Raw genomic sequence first — 18,391 nt, forward strand, 5'->3', positions numbered from 1 at the left:
GAAGTTACTCCGAAAAAACACATCATATCCAAGATGCAAAGGGGCCCTCTTATTATAAGGCATATTGTGTGGTTGACATTTTATTTATTGAATTGTATTTTTTTCTAAGTAGAGAATATCTGGATTATTTTGTGACTTAAGAAGTTGTATTAGGCATGAATATTATTGCTGTATCTACTTTGTTATTCTGTTTACCTTAAAATCTCAAAACTGTACCAAAGCCTGATGGTACTCCAGTCTGTAATAGCACACAGTTTGATATATTAGAGGCTCACTTTATTCATTTTAATCTTTACATGTAATATGTGCCTAAGCTGTGCAATAGGACAGTCCTTTTTGGCAAGAGCCTCATGCTGTAATTTGTAAGAAATATCTTGGCATAAATTTTTTTTTAAATTGTCGTTTTCATAGATGAAAGCAAGGAGTGTTAATTGGAAGGTAAGAATTGAAGTATAATAATGCCAACATTATGTAAACTGGCCTCTTGTTTAATGAACAAATTGACAGTGGCATGGCTTTTATCATTAGAGAAACAAAGATAAAAATCTAAAATTATATTATTTACATTCAGAAAAGAATCAGGAAAGTTTCTTTTGAAAGTGAGCCTCACCCTGGCCACGGTGGCTCAGTTGGTTGGGCATCGTCCCATGCACGGGAAGATTGCTGGTTGAAATCCTGTGTAGGGCACCAAAAAAAAAAAAAAAGAGAAGGTGAGCCTTCTTAGTCTTTTAAAAATATGGACTGGTTAATTAAAATTTTGTTTATATGTAATAAGTACATGTAATGAAGTCCTCTTTGGCGTATTTGTAAAGTTTATAAAATTAAAAGCTATTCTACCTAGGACTTAATTTATCTTATACTAGGGGCCCAGTGCACGAATTCGTGCACCTTGAAAGGAACTATGGGCTGCAAGGCTGCAGTGGGCACAGGGGCGGGTCTCAGCCCATCTTCCGTGCCTCCGTCTGGCCCCTCCTGCTGCGGCCAGCAGCCTAGCTCCTGCCGCTCCTGCTCCCCTGCTGAGGTGCAGAGTGATTGGGACTGGTGACAGCAGTGGGTGTGAGTGGGGCCAGCACTGTCAGTGGGTACGTGGCGGCTGCTGCCCTGATCCCCCCTCAGGAGCAGAGGGAGGTGGAGAAGCCCTGAGGGGTGATCAGGGCTGGCGCTGGGTGCCAGCAGCAAGTGTGAGTGCCAGGCGGGACCACGGTGCACAGGAGGAAAGAATTTTCAGTAACCACCAGAGGCTCACCCCAGTGACAGCAACTGGCGCTCCACCTTGGTCTGGCACCCCTGCTCACCTGCTCCACCATCCTGCCACAGCCAACACTCGCCATGCTCCGTGTGCACCCTCTGGTGGTCAGCACATGTCATAGCGACTGGTTGTTCGGTTGTTAGGTTTTCCACCATTCGGTCTATTTGCATATTAGGGTTTTTTATATATATATATATATATATGATAGATTGTTGCCCAAATTCCTATTCATAAATACTAAAGAAAGAATTTCTTATTCTATTATTTACTGAGTTGATGCAAAATAGTCTAATAACTTTATTTTTGTACCTGTGTTTAGTTTACTAATCACTGTACTTCTAGTGCTTTTTGAAGAAACCTATAGTAGCAGCATAAGCTTTTAGCTTGTGTAATAATAAGGTCATAAATATAAGATATAAATGAACTAAATTAAATTTTAATTTGGTTCTTTAGAGTTTATTATCATAAATAAGTAAAATGTATTGTGTCACATTAGTGAGAACATTTGTAAAAAATGTTGCATTTATTTTATAATATCTAATTCTGTGGTGAATATCATTTCTGTATTTAATCGAATTTGATATTTAAGTGAAACCTTTTTCCTGCATTAAAAAAACACAGGATAAATTGAAGTGTATGTATGTATAATATATATGATTTATGTGCAGCTGTTTCCTAGCTCTTCCTCAGTAGACTACATCGTTTTGCAGTATATGAATGTACCATAATTTTTTTCCAGTTTTGTATTGGTGTGTACTTTGTTTCTAATCTCTTGCTAATGCAAATGGTACTGTTAAGGATTAGCATGTAGATCTTCTTACACATGTGTGAAATATTTGTAGGATTAAATTCCTGAGGTGGAATTGTTGAGCTATTCTAACTTTTGATAGTCATTACCAAATTCCCTTCTAGAGAAGTTGTATCAATCAATAAAATATTTCAAAGCAACCAGCAATGTGTGAGGGATATGCTCCCTGACACTTGCACTAGTACAAAGTGTTATCAACCTCTTTGATCTAATCTGAAAAAAAAGTATACTGATATAGCTTTCATTGCATTTCAAAGTGTTTGGAGTGATGGTGAACATCTTTTTATATATTTAAAGGAAAGACAACACGTCTTAAGATTGTTTTCATTTCCTTTTTTTGTGAGCTGTGTGTTACATTTAAACTCCTTTTGAAACATACTGGGATGTAAGCCAGTTATGAATTACCTGTTTATTTATAGTGAAAGATGCTTCCATATCAGGTAGTCAGTCCAAAATAATTTCAGAGTTAAGATTAAAATTTTAATGGATTAAGTCTGATTTCCACTCTGGGTTTCCTTCTTTTTTTTGGAGTGGGGAGAGTTTCTATTTTTTTTTTTTTTTTTTTTACCTCCTGTTATGTTTTTGTTGGGGATGGTGGTTGGCCACTTTGTTTTTAACATTTTTATTTTGTTGGACTTTAGTTGGTATTTGGAATACCCTGTTCCCCTGAGAGCTTTTTTGGTGTAACAGGAAAGACAGGTTGGAAAGCCAATAAAGGTATTCCACTGTTTTCGGTGTTAAGATAGACACTTATTCATGGTACATGGGGGCCTCAGGGACACTGTGGTCATTTCAGTTGGACTGAGCTGTAGATAGTCCTGAGAGATACAGTGTTTAGGAATTTTTTGGTTTATTAATGTAAAAGAGGATCCACTAGAAAAGTGTTTTTTTAGCTATTCCCTCAGCATTAGCAGAAAGAAAGTGGCAAAAACAATCTGGGAACTACAGATCAGATTGTAGCAGGTCATACTTGGCAGGCATAGGAGTTTGTGGTACACTTAAACAGTTCAGAATGGGTACATTTTTAAATTAACAAAAATTATGAAATACTTCAGATATACTAGTATTAAGAAATAAAAGTACCAAAAATCTTGCATTGATATAATTACAATATGTTGACTAATTATAAAACATAAACTCATGGACCTGGGAATCAGAATATGTCGATTCTTGTCACCTTCCTTTTGACTGACTACATGGCCTTGGATAAAACATGTACTTGTCATTGGAACTAGGTAGACAAAATATTCTTTAACCAAGGGGCATATTTATTAATTGAGAACAAGGAATTGAAATTTAAGTCAAAGGTGATTGCTTTCTTTCCTTTACATTATGTGATATAAGTGGGTACTAGATACTTCAAAATTACTTATAGTATTAACATGTTCTTTATTAGAAAGGTAAATTGTCATCCTAGCACATATTCCAAATTGTTTTGTCCAAATTAATGGTGATGTTTTGGAGGTTAGGGAATTGCAGAGGAGTTGTTTAATAACCCATGTTTGGGAGAATTATATATTGTTTCAGATATAACGAATCAAGTCATAATTTTCAAAAGATAAAGATCATGTTAACTTACACCATTATCCTCGTCCCTTAACACAACATGTCAAGGAGATTTCACTCTGATGTAATTTTGGTAGGGTCTGTCAGATGAAATGATGAAAGGTGATTTAAAGTTTTCCAACCTAGACAGTTTTCCCCCCCATGGAGGGATAAAGTAATTTAACAAGCGTTATTCAACGTATTAGATCAGCTTTAAAAAAAAAATATATGTGTGCTTTTATTTATTTATTTTTAAAAATATATTTTGTTGATTTTTTACAGAGGAAGGGAGAGGGATAGAGAGTTAGAAACATCGATGAGAGAGAAACATCGATCAGCTGCCTCTTGCACATCTCCTACTGGGGATATGCCCACAACCCAGGTACATGCCCTTGACCGGAATCGAACCTGGGACCCTTCAGTCCGTAGGCCGACACTCTATCCACTGAGCCAGACCAGCTAGGGCAATATGTATGCTTTTAAAATCACTTAAAGACCACATGTTCCCTTTTCAAATATTAGGTGCTGGAGTGTGGAGTTTGTGAAGATGTCTTTTCTTTGCAAGGAGACAAAGTTCCTCGCCTGCTGCTTTGTGGCCACACCGTCTGCCATGACTGTCTCACCCGCCTGCCTCTTCATGGAAGAGCAATCCGTTGCCCTTTTGATCGACAAGTAACAGACCTAGGTAGGAAAATATATGTGTATATATTTAAGATTTAAAATTGTCCATGGAATACAAACATCATAGGGAAATATTTCTTCCCAGTTGATTTTTAAAATTACATAATTAGAAGATAGATTCAGTTTCTTTAAGTCCAGTAGTAGTCTTGTAAGTATAAATTACTCAATCTTAGGTACTAATTTTATTTAATCTTATGAGATGTTTATATTCAATACTTATTTATATATGAAGAGCTTTTTAAGATACCCGAGAACATAATCTATTCAAAGAAATAAGAAAATTCTTTTGCCTGAAGCCATTGATACAATAAAACAATCTTTCTATAATAAATAGGCCAATAATGAAAATACAGGTTAAGTAATTTGAGTGTCAGCATGTTTTTATTTACTGGTACCAAAACAGAAGTGTTTGTGGCTTGTGATAATTACTTGTTTTCTGTTTAAATAAGTGTAAAGGTTTTGTTGATTTTTTTAGTTTCCTAAATCTTTTAAAACTTTGCTTTATATTTCAAAATTAGTTATTAACATGGGATACTGGATTTAGAAATGATAACATTAACATTTTAACAGTTATTTTACAAACTCAAGTTCTATAAATCTATTCTTTTTGATAACAGAATTTTCTTTAAAAGAAATAGTTTAAAGTTGTCATTTTTCTTTAGGTCAGTAGCAATATTTGTTTTAAGGCTGATGTCAAATGGAACACGTTCAAAATAATTTACGAAAAAAATTTTAGACTGGAAAACTTTAAAAAGCTGAAAAACATGATTTTAAATGTTTTCTTGTAGGGAAAGGATAGGTTTCTTAAGGTTTTGGTGATCTCTGATTTAAATAAATATATAGTATGTCCGCTTGCCAGAAAACTAATATAGGATAGTGTTATCATTACTATAGATGACATTAATGCATTATTAGCCAAGAAATAATTAGGGGGAAAAGAAAGATACCTGTATTTCAACATTCTTTTGTTTGGCTTTTTATCCTATAATATATATATATATATATATATATATGTATGTATGTATATGTATATGTATATGTATATGTATATGTATATGTATATATATATATGTCATCTTTATAGAGAACTATAGAAGTATGTATTTTAGAAAAAAATGTTTCATAAATGGAGGGTGGACCCTTCTCCCTTTTGAAGGGCACTATACCTTTTCTACATTAATACCACAGTGTGGGTTGTTACCACCCTCAATGCTTAACTAAATCAGAAATTTGTGACAGACAATGGTTTAGTCATGTTCTAGGTTGAAGTTATACACCATTGGTATCATATGGCATTAGAAAAACCAACAAACCAATAACTTTGCCTTGGATGTAGATTGTAATTACTATAGCTTATAGATTAGATTTTTACTGTGATTTTAGTCTGTGAAATATGTGTTAGTAATCCTTGATATAGTTTGATGCCATTGTTTTTAAAAATCTATTTTTAGTTATACTAGAAAAATAATGTATATGTACATTGCCGATAATTTGAAAATTGTTAAAGTATAACAAAGAAAAAATAATTTGTGATTCCCTTTTCTAGAGAAGAAAATGACTGTTAATGTGAGAGAATCAGCATCAGATTTATTCTCTAGTCCAAGAAGAATACAGTGGGGCCTTGACTTACGAGTTTAATTCGTTCCCGAGACCGAGCTCGTTAAGGAGCTCATTAACTCAAATTACTCTGTCAACTCAATGCAAAAAATCAGGCCGAGAGACAGCTGGTATCTCAAAAAACGCGTTAGTCGGGACACTTGTAAGTCAAGGCCCCACTGTATTAGTAGTTAATTGTAGTAGTTATCAGTACATTTCCGTAATATTTCTGGTTCTTCTCTGCTGTCCCTGTGGTAAAATTATACTTCCCTACTCTCTTAGAGTTAGGTATGGCTGTGTGATTCCCTTTTAACTAGTGAAATATGAATAGGATAAAGTGTCAACTTCCAGATAGAAGCTGTTAAGAAGAGATTTATGATGGCTTGCAGTAAATCCTTCTTCCTGATACATGGTGCAGGTGGTTAGAAGCTCAGTGGCCTATGTCCCTGATCATGGATAGTAGGGGAAAATCTTTCTTGTTTTCCCCATCCCTTGATATCTTGCATGAACAAAAAGTAAATCTTTGTTGGTTTAAACCATTGTGATTTTAGAGTTATTTTGACAGTTACAGAAATATTAGTGATATACTACTAGATAGTAGGTTGATACTGCTAGGAGTTTATTTAACTAGAGGCCTGGTGCAGGAATTCATGCATGGGTAGGGTCCAGCCAGCCTGTCCCGAGGGGGGCTCATCGAGCTGGGCCAGTGGGGGGGAGGGGACGCAGGCAGTTGGCTGGCTGGCCCCGCCCCCTATCAGGGTGTTGGGGCCGATTGGGGGCCGGGCCGGCCAGGGAGGGGGGCCGACCGGGGTCCGGATCAGGCTGGTTGGCTGCTGCGGTATGCACCATAGCCACCGGTCATTCTGGTCATTCTGGTCACTGGGCTTTTATTATATAGACTAGAGGCCCGGTGCACAAAAATTTGTGCACTCCGGGGAGGGGGGGTCCCTCAGCCCGGCCTGTGCCCTCTCGCAGTCTGGGACCCCTTGGGAGATAACGACCTGCTGGCTTAGGCCTGCTCCCAGGTGGCAGAGGGCAGGCCCAATCCCTAGGTGCAGCCCCTGGTCGGGCTCAGAGCAGGGCCGATTGGGGAGTTGGGGCGCCGCCCCCTGTCATACACAGAGCAGGGCGATTGGGAGGTTGTGATGCCACCCTCAGTCACGCTCAGGGTAGGGCCGATTGGGGGGTTGGGGCACCGTCCCCTGTCACACTCAAGGCAGGGTCGATGGGGAGGTTGCGGCGCCACCCCCTGTCACGCACAGAGCAGGGCCAATCAGGGGGTTGGGGTGCCGCACCCTGTCACACACAGAGCCACAGGGCGATCAGGGGGTTGGGGAGCTCCCCGCTATCAGGCACAGAGCAGGGCTGATCAGGGGGTTGGGCGCCTTCCCCTGTCACGATCAGAGCAGGGCAGATAGGGAGGTTGTGGCCCTGCCCCCTGTCACACACAGAGCCGCAGGGCAATCAGGGGGTTTGGGCGCTGCCCCCTGTCACGCTGATCCCGGTGCCAGGAGGCCTCGTGGCTCCGCTGATCCCGGTGCTGGGAGGCATATTACCCTTTTACTATATAGGGTAGAGGCCTGGTGCACAGGTGGGTGCCGGCTGGTTTGCCCTGAAGGGTGTCCTGGATCAGGGTGGGGGTCCCCACTGGGGTGCCTGGCCAGCCTGGGTGAGGGGATGATGGCTGTTTGCAGCTGGTCACACATCCTTCAGGGTGGGGGTCCCCACTGGGGTGCCTGGCCAGCCTGGGTGAGGGGATGATGGCTGTTTGTAGCTGGTCACACACCCTTCAGGGTGGGGGTCCCCACTGGGGTGCCTGGCCAGTCTGGGTGAGGGGCTGAGGGCTGTTTTCAGGCTGGGGGTGACTGAAGCTCCCAACCGCTCCTTTTTTTCTTTTTTTTCTTTTTTATTCTGGGCCAGCTTTAGCTTTGAGGCTTGGCTCCAGCTCTTAGGCTTCCGCTGCTGAAAGTAGGTTTCTGGCCTTTGCTTACAATGTTGTGATCCTGCTGGCTGAATCCTGGCAGACTAAATCAGGTTTCTGGGGTTTTGTTGAGCTTCTATATTTGTTACATAGTTGCTTAGAGTTGCAGCTCAGAGGCCTGCAGCAGCAGGCGGGGAACATTGGAGTCCTCCATCACTGAAGCAAGCAAGCCTCATGTTAGTTTCAAGTTGCCTGGCTGCCGGCCGCCATCTTGGCTGGCAGTTAATTTGCATATCTCGCTGATTAGCCAATGGGAAGGGTAGCGGTTGTATGCCAATTACCATGTTTCTCTTTTATTAGATAGGATGACAATATTTAGAAAATTGTCAGGATAATATCTTTAATTAAAGGACTTGCTTAGTATACTTTTTAATGCTTATATAAATAGACTAGATACAACTGAGCTTGTAGTAGAATAAGAGTGGAAAATGTAAACAAGGAGAAAGCCTAGTTGGTTGGCGGGTTGAGGGAGAAATGCTGGATTGGCTGCGTGAAGGTACTGGGCAAAGGAGGTCACAAAAGTCAGAAGAGGCTATTTTGCCTAATTTGAAATTTTTTTGGAGGACCACAACAAGAAATGGTCTTTCCTTTACTTCCCCTTTTCCTTTTTAAAGAAAAGCTTGGCCAAGGGGAAGGGGAGCCCTGCAGCCAGTAACCCCATCATCCTTTCATTTATGCATTCATTCAGTGAATATAGATTAGGTGACAACAATGTGTCAGGTGGTATTTGTTGCATAGAAACTCACCATAACAAACATAACAGACATTAACAGACATATTCCTTCTAACTGCTGAAGAATCTGGCTTTTATTTGTAGATTTAGGAAGAGAGAGAGAGAGAGAGAGAGAGAGAGAGAGAGAATCAGAACGAGTGGGTTTGCATGCATGCATATATGCTTTCGCATCTGGCCTTTTATGGTCAGTTCTGGGGAAAAGAAGCATTGTTTTTTATCCAGATATTCCTAAAGTCTTATCTACCTAAAAGGGATTGTTGTATTGTTTTGTTTTGTTTTTTAATATATTTTATTGATTTTTCAAAGAGAGGAAAGGAAAGGGATAGAGAGTTAGAAACATCGATGAGAGAGAAACATCGATCAGCTGCCTCCTGCACACCTCCCACTGGGGATGTGCCCGCAACCGTATTGTTTTGATGTATCTGTGTGAAAAGGAGTTTATATAGTCATTGACTTCCATAAGGTTCTAGGTTAGATGAAGGGTGGGGGAAAATTATCTTTAGCTGTTCTAGTTCCAGTTTACTTAGAGATAGAGCTATTTTAGGTTGTGTATTTTTTGTACAGGGATTTTCAAACATGAGTCATAGCTTATTTGTGGTCATGAAATCAATTTAATTGGTTGTGATGAAATTGTTTTAAAAAGAAATAAACTTAAAACAGTGTGTTGCACACTGAAAGAGTGAATACTGGTGTGTGAAACTTTTGTTTCAGTTATATATATGACATATGATCCTGGGTTGCAATGTAAACTGTATTTCTTACCTTAGGTTGCTGTAAAAATAATTCAAAGCACTTATTTTAGAATATATAGTAAAAGTCAGTGACAGAATAGGATTTATAAAGTTAAATGATAGAAAAATAATAAAACTTGAAAGTATGTTTCTATGTAGAATCCTGAGGAATTCTGTTTTTTAAAGAATATTAAGACAATTGTTCTATCATAAATAGGAAATGGGGGAAATTTGCATTTTTAAAATTTAGACGTTATTAATGGCTAAACTGTATGACTTAGAAATTACAGTTGTGGTATGAGGTAAAGTGATTATGATTGCATTCTGTTAGATTTAGTTTTTATTTTTATATTTATTCTAGGAGATTCAGGTGTTTGGGGATTGAAAAAAAATTTTGCTTTATTGGAACTTTTGGAACGACTACAGAATGGACATATTGGTCAGTATGGTGCTGCAGAAGAAGCCATTGGGATATCTGGAGAGGTATTGATTGAACTTGGTGAAATATTTGTTATGAGCATGGATTTTTTTTTTTAATTTAAAATATTTGCCATGAAAAGCACAATATTACCTCACTTACTCCAGCAGATAGGATCCTAGAAACACAATTTTTTGTTACATTATAGTTCTTAAGGCAACAAAAATCCCAAAAGAACAAAAGTAACACTGAAACCTGAATTCTTTGATAATACTATACCCAAACTATGTCTTGTGTATAAGCTTATCTCCCTATACTAAATCCTTTCTATCCCAGAAAGTGAAAGAGTAAGATTATGAAAGAGTAAGATGTGCATTAAATCAGAGGATACAAAAATGAACTAGTGAACAGTAAAGTACAAAGAGAGAGAGAGAGAGAGAGAGAGAGAGAGAGAGAGAGAGAGAAGAAAAGAGAGAGGAGAGAGAGAGAGAAAGAAAAAAAAAGAAAGAAAGAGGAACTCTATGAAGGAGGCTATTTAATATTGAAGCAAAATGCCTTAAAGATAGCACTAGCTCCTGAGGGAATTACTACTATTAAATATCTTTATGAGAAGGTTAAATTACGTGTAGGTGTATCCTCTTTTTCCAGACAGGTAGATATCCCGAAATATTAGAAGTCCATGAACACAGATTAAAATACATTTTTAACACTTACGGAATTAATTGCTTGCATAGCTCATAGGCTGTTCTGGATATAAGAATAGTTGTAATAAATAGCAGTTATTGATTTTGGTGATCAGCTTTAAAAGCATGTTTAACATCAAGATAAAAGAAGTCGAAATGATTTTCACTTCTCTTTTATTAAATCATGATTTCTTTATGTAAAGTAAATCATTGAAATAAATTTCAAACTGAAGCATTGTTTTCTGAAATTTTTGCAGTTCTTTCACACATCTAGATTGTATCTTTATTTCAAAAGACAGAGCAGTGGTTCTCAACCTTGGCTGCACATTAGAATCATCTGGGAATTTTTTTGAAATCCTGATTTCTGGGCCTCATCCTCCGGAAATTCTGTTTCTTTGTTACTAATGTTGCCCCACCCCATAACAAAGAAACAATTTCCGGAGGATAAGGCCCAGAAATCAGGATTTTAAAAAGATTCCAGGTGATTCTAATGTGCACCCAAGGTTGAGAACCACTGCATTAGAGTATTATCTAATGTTGACCTTGTAAATTACTTGTCAGTTCTTGAAAACAGAGACATTAATTTTTATTTTACATGTACGTATTTCCCATAATTGCAAACAAAGCTGTCTAACTTTGTGTGCTTTTTTTAATTTGTGATATTGAGTGACACCATTGGTATATTTTCTAATTTTTATTTTTGGAAAAATTTTATACCAAATCTCTCCCTTTCTAATTATGGCCTTTTAATATTCAGCAAAAAATTGCAAGCTTTCTTGGTGATCTGATGTGTAAAATTTTCCAACTTGAAGCTTTTTAGTAATTAATGGAAATTAGAAATAATACTTAAAAGCTTAATACTTATGTGCTCGCTTCGGCAGCACATATACTAAAAGCTTAATACTTAACAGCATAGGTGTTAATTGTTTATTTGCTTAAATCAGTGGCTTTCAACTAGAATTGTGCATTGGACTCACCCATGAAACTTTAGAGAAAAGTACACAAACTCAGGCTTCATCTCTAACCTATTAAGTATTTCCCAGGTTGGATTCTTGGCAACATGGTTTTATTTTTTTTATTTTTTATTTTTTTAATATATTTTATTGATTTTTTACAGAGAGGAAGGGAGAGGGATAGAGAGTTAGAAACATCGATGAGAGAGAAACATCGATCAGCTGCCTCCTGCACATGTCTTACTGGGGATGTGCCCGCAACCAAGGTACATGCCCTTGACCGGAATCGAACCCCGGACCCCTGAGTCCGCAGGCCAACGCTCTATCCACTGAGCCAAACCGGTGCTGGCAATATTTTTTATTTTTATTATTATTCTTTTTAAATCTTTATTGTTGAAAATATTACATATGTCCCTTTTCCCCCCTCATTAACCCCTTTTGGCACCATGGTTTTAAAAGCTTTATAGCTAATTCTGATGCACACCCCTTGCTATCTAAATAGCATTGTGCTTCTCTTCTTTCTATTTATCATTATGACAGATAATATTTAAAGCAGTGGGTATATTTTGTTTTGTTTTGTTTTTTTTGTTAATCCTTACCCGTGGATATTTTTCCATTGATTTTTAAAAATATATATATATTTCTTTGTTGATTTCAGAGAGGAAGGGAGAGGGAGAGAGATAGAAACATCAATGATGAGAGAGAATCAATCAGCTGCCTCCTGCACACCCCCTACTGGGGATCGAACCCACAACTCAGGCATGTGCCCTTGGCCGGAATCAACCTGGGACCCCTCAGTCCGCAGGCCGACACTCTATCCACTGAGCCAGACCGGCCAGGGCTCCATTGATTTTTTTTTTTTTTTTAAGAGAGAGTGGAAGAGAGAGGAAAAGACAGAGAAAAACATTGATGTGAGAGAAGCACATGGATTGGTTGCCTCCTTCATGTGCCCTGACCAGACCCCGGGCCTGGGAGAAGCCTGCAACCAAGGTACTTACCCTTGGCTGGAATCGAACCTAGGACCCTTTGGTCCGCAGGCCAATGTGTATCCACTGAGCCAAACCAGCTAGGGCTAAAGCAGTAGGTATGTTTTTAATATCAGTGGTTTTAGTCTTAAAAAAAGAATTCTAACCTCTATTCAGTTTCTTTCTTATAAAGCAAAGGGATTTTGTGGAAGTTAACTTTACTCTGACTGTGAATTTATGAGAATAGTTTTGTTTTTCGCCTCAAGTAATTTAGCATATATTGATAACCAATTTTGGGAATAGCTTCTCACTCATAGAAATGAATACTTTCTCAGATGAGTAGTGAATGACCTTTGTACTAATTATCAGTGTATTTTCATATAAAAAGGCTGATTAATTATTTTTAAAAAAGATTATAGGCTTTTATGTTTCAAAATTTGTCATGCTTTAGTGATCGGAGTTCAGTCTAAGTCTTAGACTCAAAGACATTAATTTGTTTTTATCAGAGCATCATTCGTTGCGATGAAGATGAAGCTCACGTTGCATCTGTATATTGCACTGTATGTGCAACTCACTTGTGTTCAGAGTGTTCCCAAGTTACTCATTCTACGAAGACATTAGCAAAGCACAGGCGAGTGCCTCTCGCTGATAAACCTCATGAGAAAACCATGTGTTCTCAGCATCAGGTGCATGCCATTGAGTTTGTTTGCTTGGAAGAAGGCTGTCAAACTAGCCCACTCATGTGCTGTGTCTGCAAAGAATATGGAAAACACCAAGGTCACAAGGTATGAATATAATTAAACTGGATGATTTACCTAGTCTGCCAACCCACTGTTTGTTCGGTAGACTGAAAAGAAACAAGATTTAATTTCTGAATAACAAAAATTTCAGTAGCAAGGCATCATGATTCTTTCTTTAATGAAAATAGTTTTCCAGCAGGAAACAAAAGTTCTCTTCTTTAGTGTATGTTTTCATAATGCACTGGGTTGTTTTGACAATATTTATGTCTATTGATGAACTGCTGTGATAAAATTTTAGAGATACTTGTGGGTTCCTGGTTAGTGAAAAATTGATTTGTAAAATTTAAAGTATTGCTTTGCAGGATAGTTACTGGGTGAAGGCAAATTAGCATTTTGTATGCTTGCTTTTGTAAAATGTGTTAAAAAAGCCCTTGTGGTTGAAGGTTTTTTTAATTAATAGGAATGATTTAAATAATTTTTTATATTATTAGTCAAATACTATGAGTTTTTTCTATAATGTTGCATTTTATAGCATTCAGTATTGGAACCAGAAGCTAACCAGATCCGAGCCTCAATTTTAGATATGGCTCACTGTATACGGACCTTCACTGAGGAAATCTCAGATTATTCCAGAAAATTAGTTGGAATCGTTCAGCACATTGAAGGAGGAGAACAAATAGTGGAAGATGGAATTGGAATGGCCCACACAGAACATGTATGGATTTTTAAATTTGTTTTTTACCTTTTATTCTTTCTCTTTCTTACCTTTCACCTTCTATTATTTATTGAGCAATTATACTGAACTAATCATGAAATAATTTCTTTTTAAATTTATTATTTATTTATTGTCTAAAGTTTTATATATGTCTCCTTTTCCCCCCGATTGATGCCCCCCCCCGGCCCCCAGCCATTCCCACCCCAGGCAAGCCCCTACCGCCTCAATGCCTGTGTCCATTGGATATGCTAATATGCATGTATACAAGTCCTTTGGTTGCTGTCTAACCGCTCCCCTCCCCTACCATTTGTCTCTGGATCTATTCTTGTTCATCAAATTATGTTGATCATTATATCCCACATATGAGTGAGATCATGTGATATTTATCTTTCTCTGGCTGGCTTACAGTGATACCCTTCGACTGAAGGGTCGCAGGTTCGATTCTGGTCATGGGCAGGTACCTCAGTTGCAGGTTTGATCCCCAGCATTGGTTGGGGCATGTCCGGGAGGCAACCAATCAGTGTGTCTCTCTCACATCGGAGTTTCTCTCTGTCTCTTCCCCTCTCTTCTCTCTAAAAGTCAATAGAAAAAATATCCTTGGGTGAGAATTTACAACAGGAAAAAAGAAAAGTTGCTCTTCAACGTAGAAAATGAATTGGAGTAGCAACAAGATTGGAACCCGGAAACCTATTAGCAGTTGCTGAAATTATCCAGTTGAGAGATGCTTTATGACCAATATTCACTAAAGTAGTGAGAATGGAGAGAAGTAGATGGATTTGAGATTTTGAAGTTGAATAGTTAGGTCTTAGTGATTAGTATAGCTGACTTGAATAGCTGACTTGGAGGGCCAGGCATGAGACCTAGATTTCTATTTGAGGACCCATTCCCTGAGAAGGTGACATTGAGCAAAGACCTACAAGAGATGAGAAAGGGAACTATGAAAATACCTGGGGGAAGAGTATTCCAGGACGAGGAAAGTAAGCGGCAAGGGCCCTGAGGTTGGAATGTGCAGGGTGTGCTATGAAACTGTGAGGAGGCTACGTGCACCTGGAGTAGAGTGACTGGGGGCAGGGAGTGAGGCAGAATAGGCCTTAGAGGCACTCACTCTTCTGTCTGCCAGGAATGCTCTTCCTCAAGATATTTGTGTGGTTCTTCTCTTACCTCCTTCAGGTCTTTGTTCAGGAATCATTTCTCAGTGAGTCTGTCCTTGAACACACGATACAGAGAGGAGGTGGGGCATTCACTCTGAGGGGAATGAAGAATTTTGAGCAAAAGAATATATTTTGACTTACCATTTTAAACAGATCATTCTGGCTGCTGAGTGGAGAATACATTGTAGTGTGCAGTGGCAGATATAGTAAGACCAATTAGAAGACTAGTATAATAATCAGGTGAGACATGATAATAGCTTGGGTCAGGTTGATAAGAGGTGGAGGTGATGATGCATGATTATATTTTGTATATATTCTGGAGTCCAGAGAATTTGCTGAGGGACTAATTGTGGGACACAAACAAAATGTTAAAGATGGTTTCAATTTTTTTGTCTTGAACAATTTGGAGGATGGAGTTGCCATTTATTGAGATGGAGGAAACTGGATTTTAGAGAAGAGAGACTCTTTTGCTATTGAGATGTCATTTAAACAGTTGGGTATCCAAAGGCTGTGGTGAAGATACAAATTTTAGAATTTTTAAGGATATAGATGATATTTAAATTTTCATATTTCACATATACAATCTTTGTTATAGTTAGAGTTGCTTAAACTTTATTTTTATTTTCTTAGGTACCGGGTACTGCGGAGAATGCCCGGTCATGTGTTCGAGCTTATTTTTCTGATCTACATGAAACTCTGTGTCGCCAAGAAGAAATGGCTTTAAGTGTTGTCGATGCTCATGTTCGAGAAAAATTAATTTGGCTCAGGCAACAACAAGAAGATATGACTATTTTGCTGTCCCAGGTTTCAACAGCCTGTCTCCATTGTGAAAAGACTTTGCAACAGGTAGGTAGTTTAAACATAGGAAGGATATAGTTTAAGGAGAAGAATTTTTTTTTTAATATATATTTTATTGATTTTTTACAGAGAGGAAGGGAGAGAGATAGAGAGTTAGAAACATCGATGAGAGAGAAACATCGATCAGCTGCCTCCTCCACATCTCCCACTGGGGACGTGCCCGCAACCAAGGTACATGCCCTTGACCTGAATCGAACCTGGGACCTTTCAGTCCGCAGGCCGACGCTCTATCCACTGAGCCAAACCGGTTTCGGCAGGAGAAGAATTTTTAAGGTTAAGTAGATAATTACCAAAGATACCCACTAGTCTATTTTATTACTTTAATAAATATTTTTATTTTATTGTATGTTACTGCATTCATTAACATTATACTTAGGACATGGTCTCTCTAACCTCCAGTTGCTCCACCAACAAACCAGTGTCCTCTTCTTCATGTGCCCTCCCCACCATAAAACCGTGGGTTCTAGAACTTCTATCTCTGTCATTCTTCAGTCGTGCCAAGTTCTTTACTCTTCTTTGCCAACCATGTACTATTCCTTCTGCTTGGCAGGTTCATATCTCCCTTTCCTGCTAGTGGAAATCCTCCTTCAAAGTCTAGCTGAAATGTCTGCTAATCTTTGAAGTCTCTCTTCCTTGCTCTTTTTTTGGGGGTACCTCTCTAGCTCTAATTTAGTGGTTTTTAACTTTGATGTCACAGAAAAGCTATTTTTTAAAAAAATATTGATTTTTACAGAGAGGAAGGGAGAGGGAGACTTAGAAACATGGATGAGAGAGAAACATCGATCAGCTGCCTCCTGCACGCTCCTTATTGGGGATCAAGCCCGCAACCAAGGGACATGTTCTTGACCAGAATTGAACCCGGAACCCTTCTTCAGTCCTTGGGCCAACGCTCTATCCTCTGAGCCAAACTGGTTAGGGCAGAAAAGCTATGTTTTTTGATAGTTGAGTTATTAAAAGGCATTTGTTACCCAGTTTGCATATGATATACTTTGCTAAATGGTGAGGATTTATCTATTGATTTAGCAAATATGTATTAAGTGCCTAGTATATGCATGTACATTCCAGATACATAGGATATATCAGTAAACAAAACAAGCAAAAAGCCATAATCTTGTGGAATTGGCATTCTAGCAAGAAGATGGGTAACAAACCATAACATATCTAAATAAGTAAATTATATAGGATATGAAAAAGTGAGCTAAGGAAAAAAGAGAAAGTGTGGAGGCACAGCAGATTGCCTTATTAAATAGTCAGGGTAGCCTGGTTGGAGTGGTTCAGTTGGTTGAGCGTCGTCCTGTGCACTGAAATGCTGCTAGTTAGATTCACAGGGCACATACATATATACATGGGTTACGGGTTTGATCCCTGGTTGGGGCACGTAGGGAAGGCAACCGAACTAATTTCTCACATCAATACTCTTCTCTCTCTCCCTCCCTTCCTCTGTCTGAGGACGTTCCCAGGTGAGGACAAATAAATAAATAGGATAAACATCATTGAGAGAAGATAAAACTTGAGCAAGAACACAGAGAGGAAGGAGGTGAAGGAATTAGGTAAAGCCCTATTGGGAGGAAGAGCATTCCAGCTGAGGAAATGGTTAGAGGCAGCATGCCTAGTGTGTTTGAGGAACAGCAAAAGAGGCCACTGTGGCTGGAATGAAGTAAGCGAAGGAGGGAATAATAGAAGTTGAAATGAGAGGTCATATGGATTATATGTAAGGAAGGCCTTGGGCCATTGGAAGGACTTGAGCTTTTCCTGATTGAGATGGGGTTTTGAGCATAAAAATGACTTGATCTTACATGTTCAAAGGATCACTCTGGATAATGTGTAAAAAATAGATTGAAGTGGGGGCAAAGGTAGAAGGAAGGAGTTCAATGCTTAGGAGGCTGTTGTAGAATTCCAAGTGAGAGAGAATAGTGTCTAGGTTAGTAGCAGGTAGAAATGCCCAGATTCTGGGTATCTAGTAGGATTTGTTGACAGGTTGTTGTGGGTTATTAGGGAGGAGAAGGCAAGAGTGACTTCAAGTTTTTTGTTCTGAGCCACTGGAATAATGGAATTTCCATCAACTAATATGAATATGCAACAGTGAATAAAAACTGATAACACCACTGCTGTCATGGAACGTACATATTTTTGGGACATCTCTGTCTTTTGAAGAATATATTGGCACATGTATAGAATATCTGGAATAACAATTGAGAAACTAGAAAGTGTTTGACTTTGAGAAGAGCCTGGGGATCTAGAGTAAGGCTTTTCACAATCTGATGTGAAGTCCTTTTTTCTTTTCTTTTTTTTACCAGTACATGTATATCTTATATTATTTTTAAAACGTTTTATAGAAGTACAACATACATAAAGAACTGTGTTCCTAAGTGTTCAGCTGGCTAAATTTTCGGACAGGGCATTACTGTATAACCAGCATTCAGACCAAGTAACAGACCATTACCAGCTCCCAGAAATCCGTCAGACTTCATGCTGGTAACTACTAGCCCTTTCCCCAAGGATAAACTACTATACTGACTTCTAATGCATTTCTTATTTTTGCCTGTTTTGGTAATGGAATCATACAGTATGAACTCTTGATGTT

The 18,391-nt window shown here is 38.5% G+C and overlaps 1 protein-coding gene across 2 annotated transcripts in view; it reads left to right on the forward strand.

Moving 5' to 3' along the window:
• TRIM23 (tripartite motif containing 23) overlaps positions 1–18,391 on the forward strand; it is a 34,987-nt gene that overhangs the window by 1,700 nt on the left and 14,896 nt on the right. The window contains exons 2-6 of one of the 2 annotated variants that reach the window (XM_059694510.1): positions 4,125–4,287; positions 9,686–9,807; positions 12,850–13,128; positions 13,616–13,798; positions 15,580–15,795. In XM_059694510.1, the coding sequence (XP_059550493.1) occupies positions 4,125–4,287; positions 9,686–9,807; positions 12,850–13,128; positions 13,616–13,798; positions 15,580–15,795 (963 nt within the window). Of the gene's footprint in view, positions 1–4,124; positions 4,288–9,685; positions 9,808–12,849; positions 13,129–13,615; positions 13,799–15,579; positions 15,796–18,391 lie in introns of those variants that run through there. The other variant, XM_059694511.1, reaches the window with a different exon arrangement.

The sequence above is a fragment of the Myotis daubentonii genome, chromosome 4 (assembly GCF_963259705.1).
Source record: "Myotis daubentonii chromosome 4, mMyoDau2.1, whole genome shotgun sequence".
Lineage (NCBI taxonomy): Eukaryota > Metazoa > Chordata > Mammalia > Chiroptera > Vespertilionidae > Myotis > Myotis daubentonii.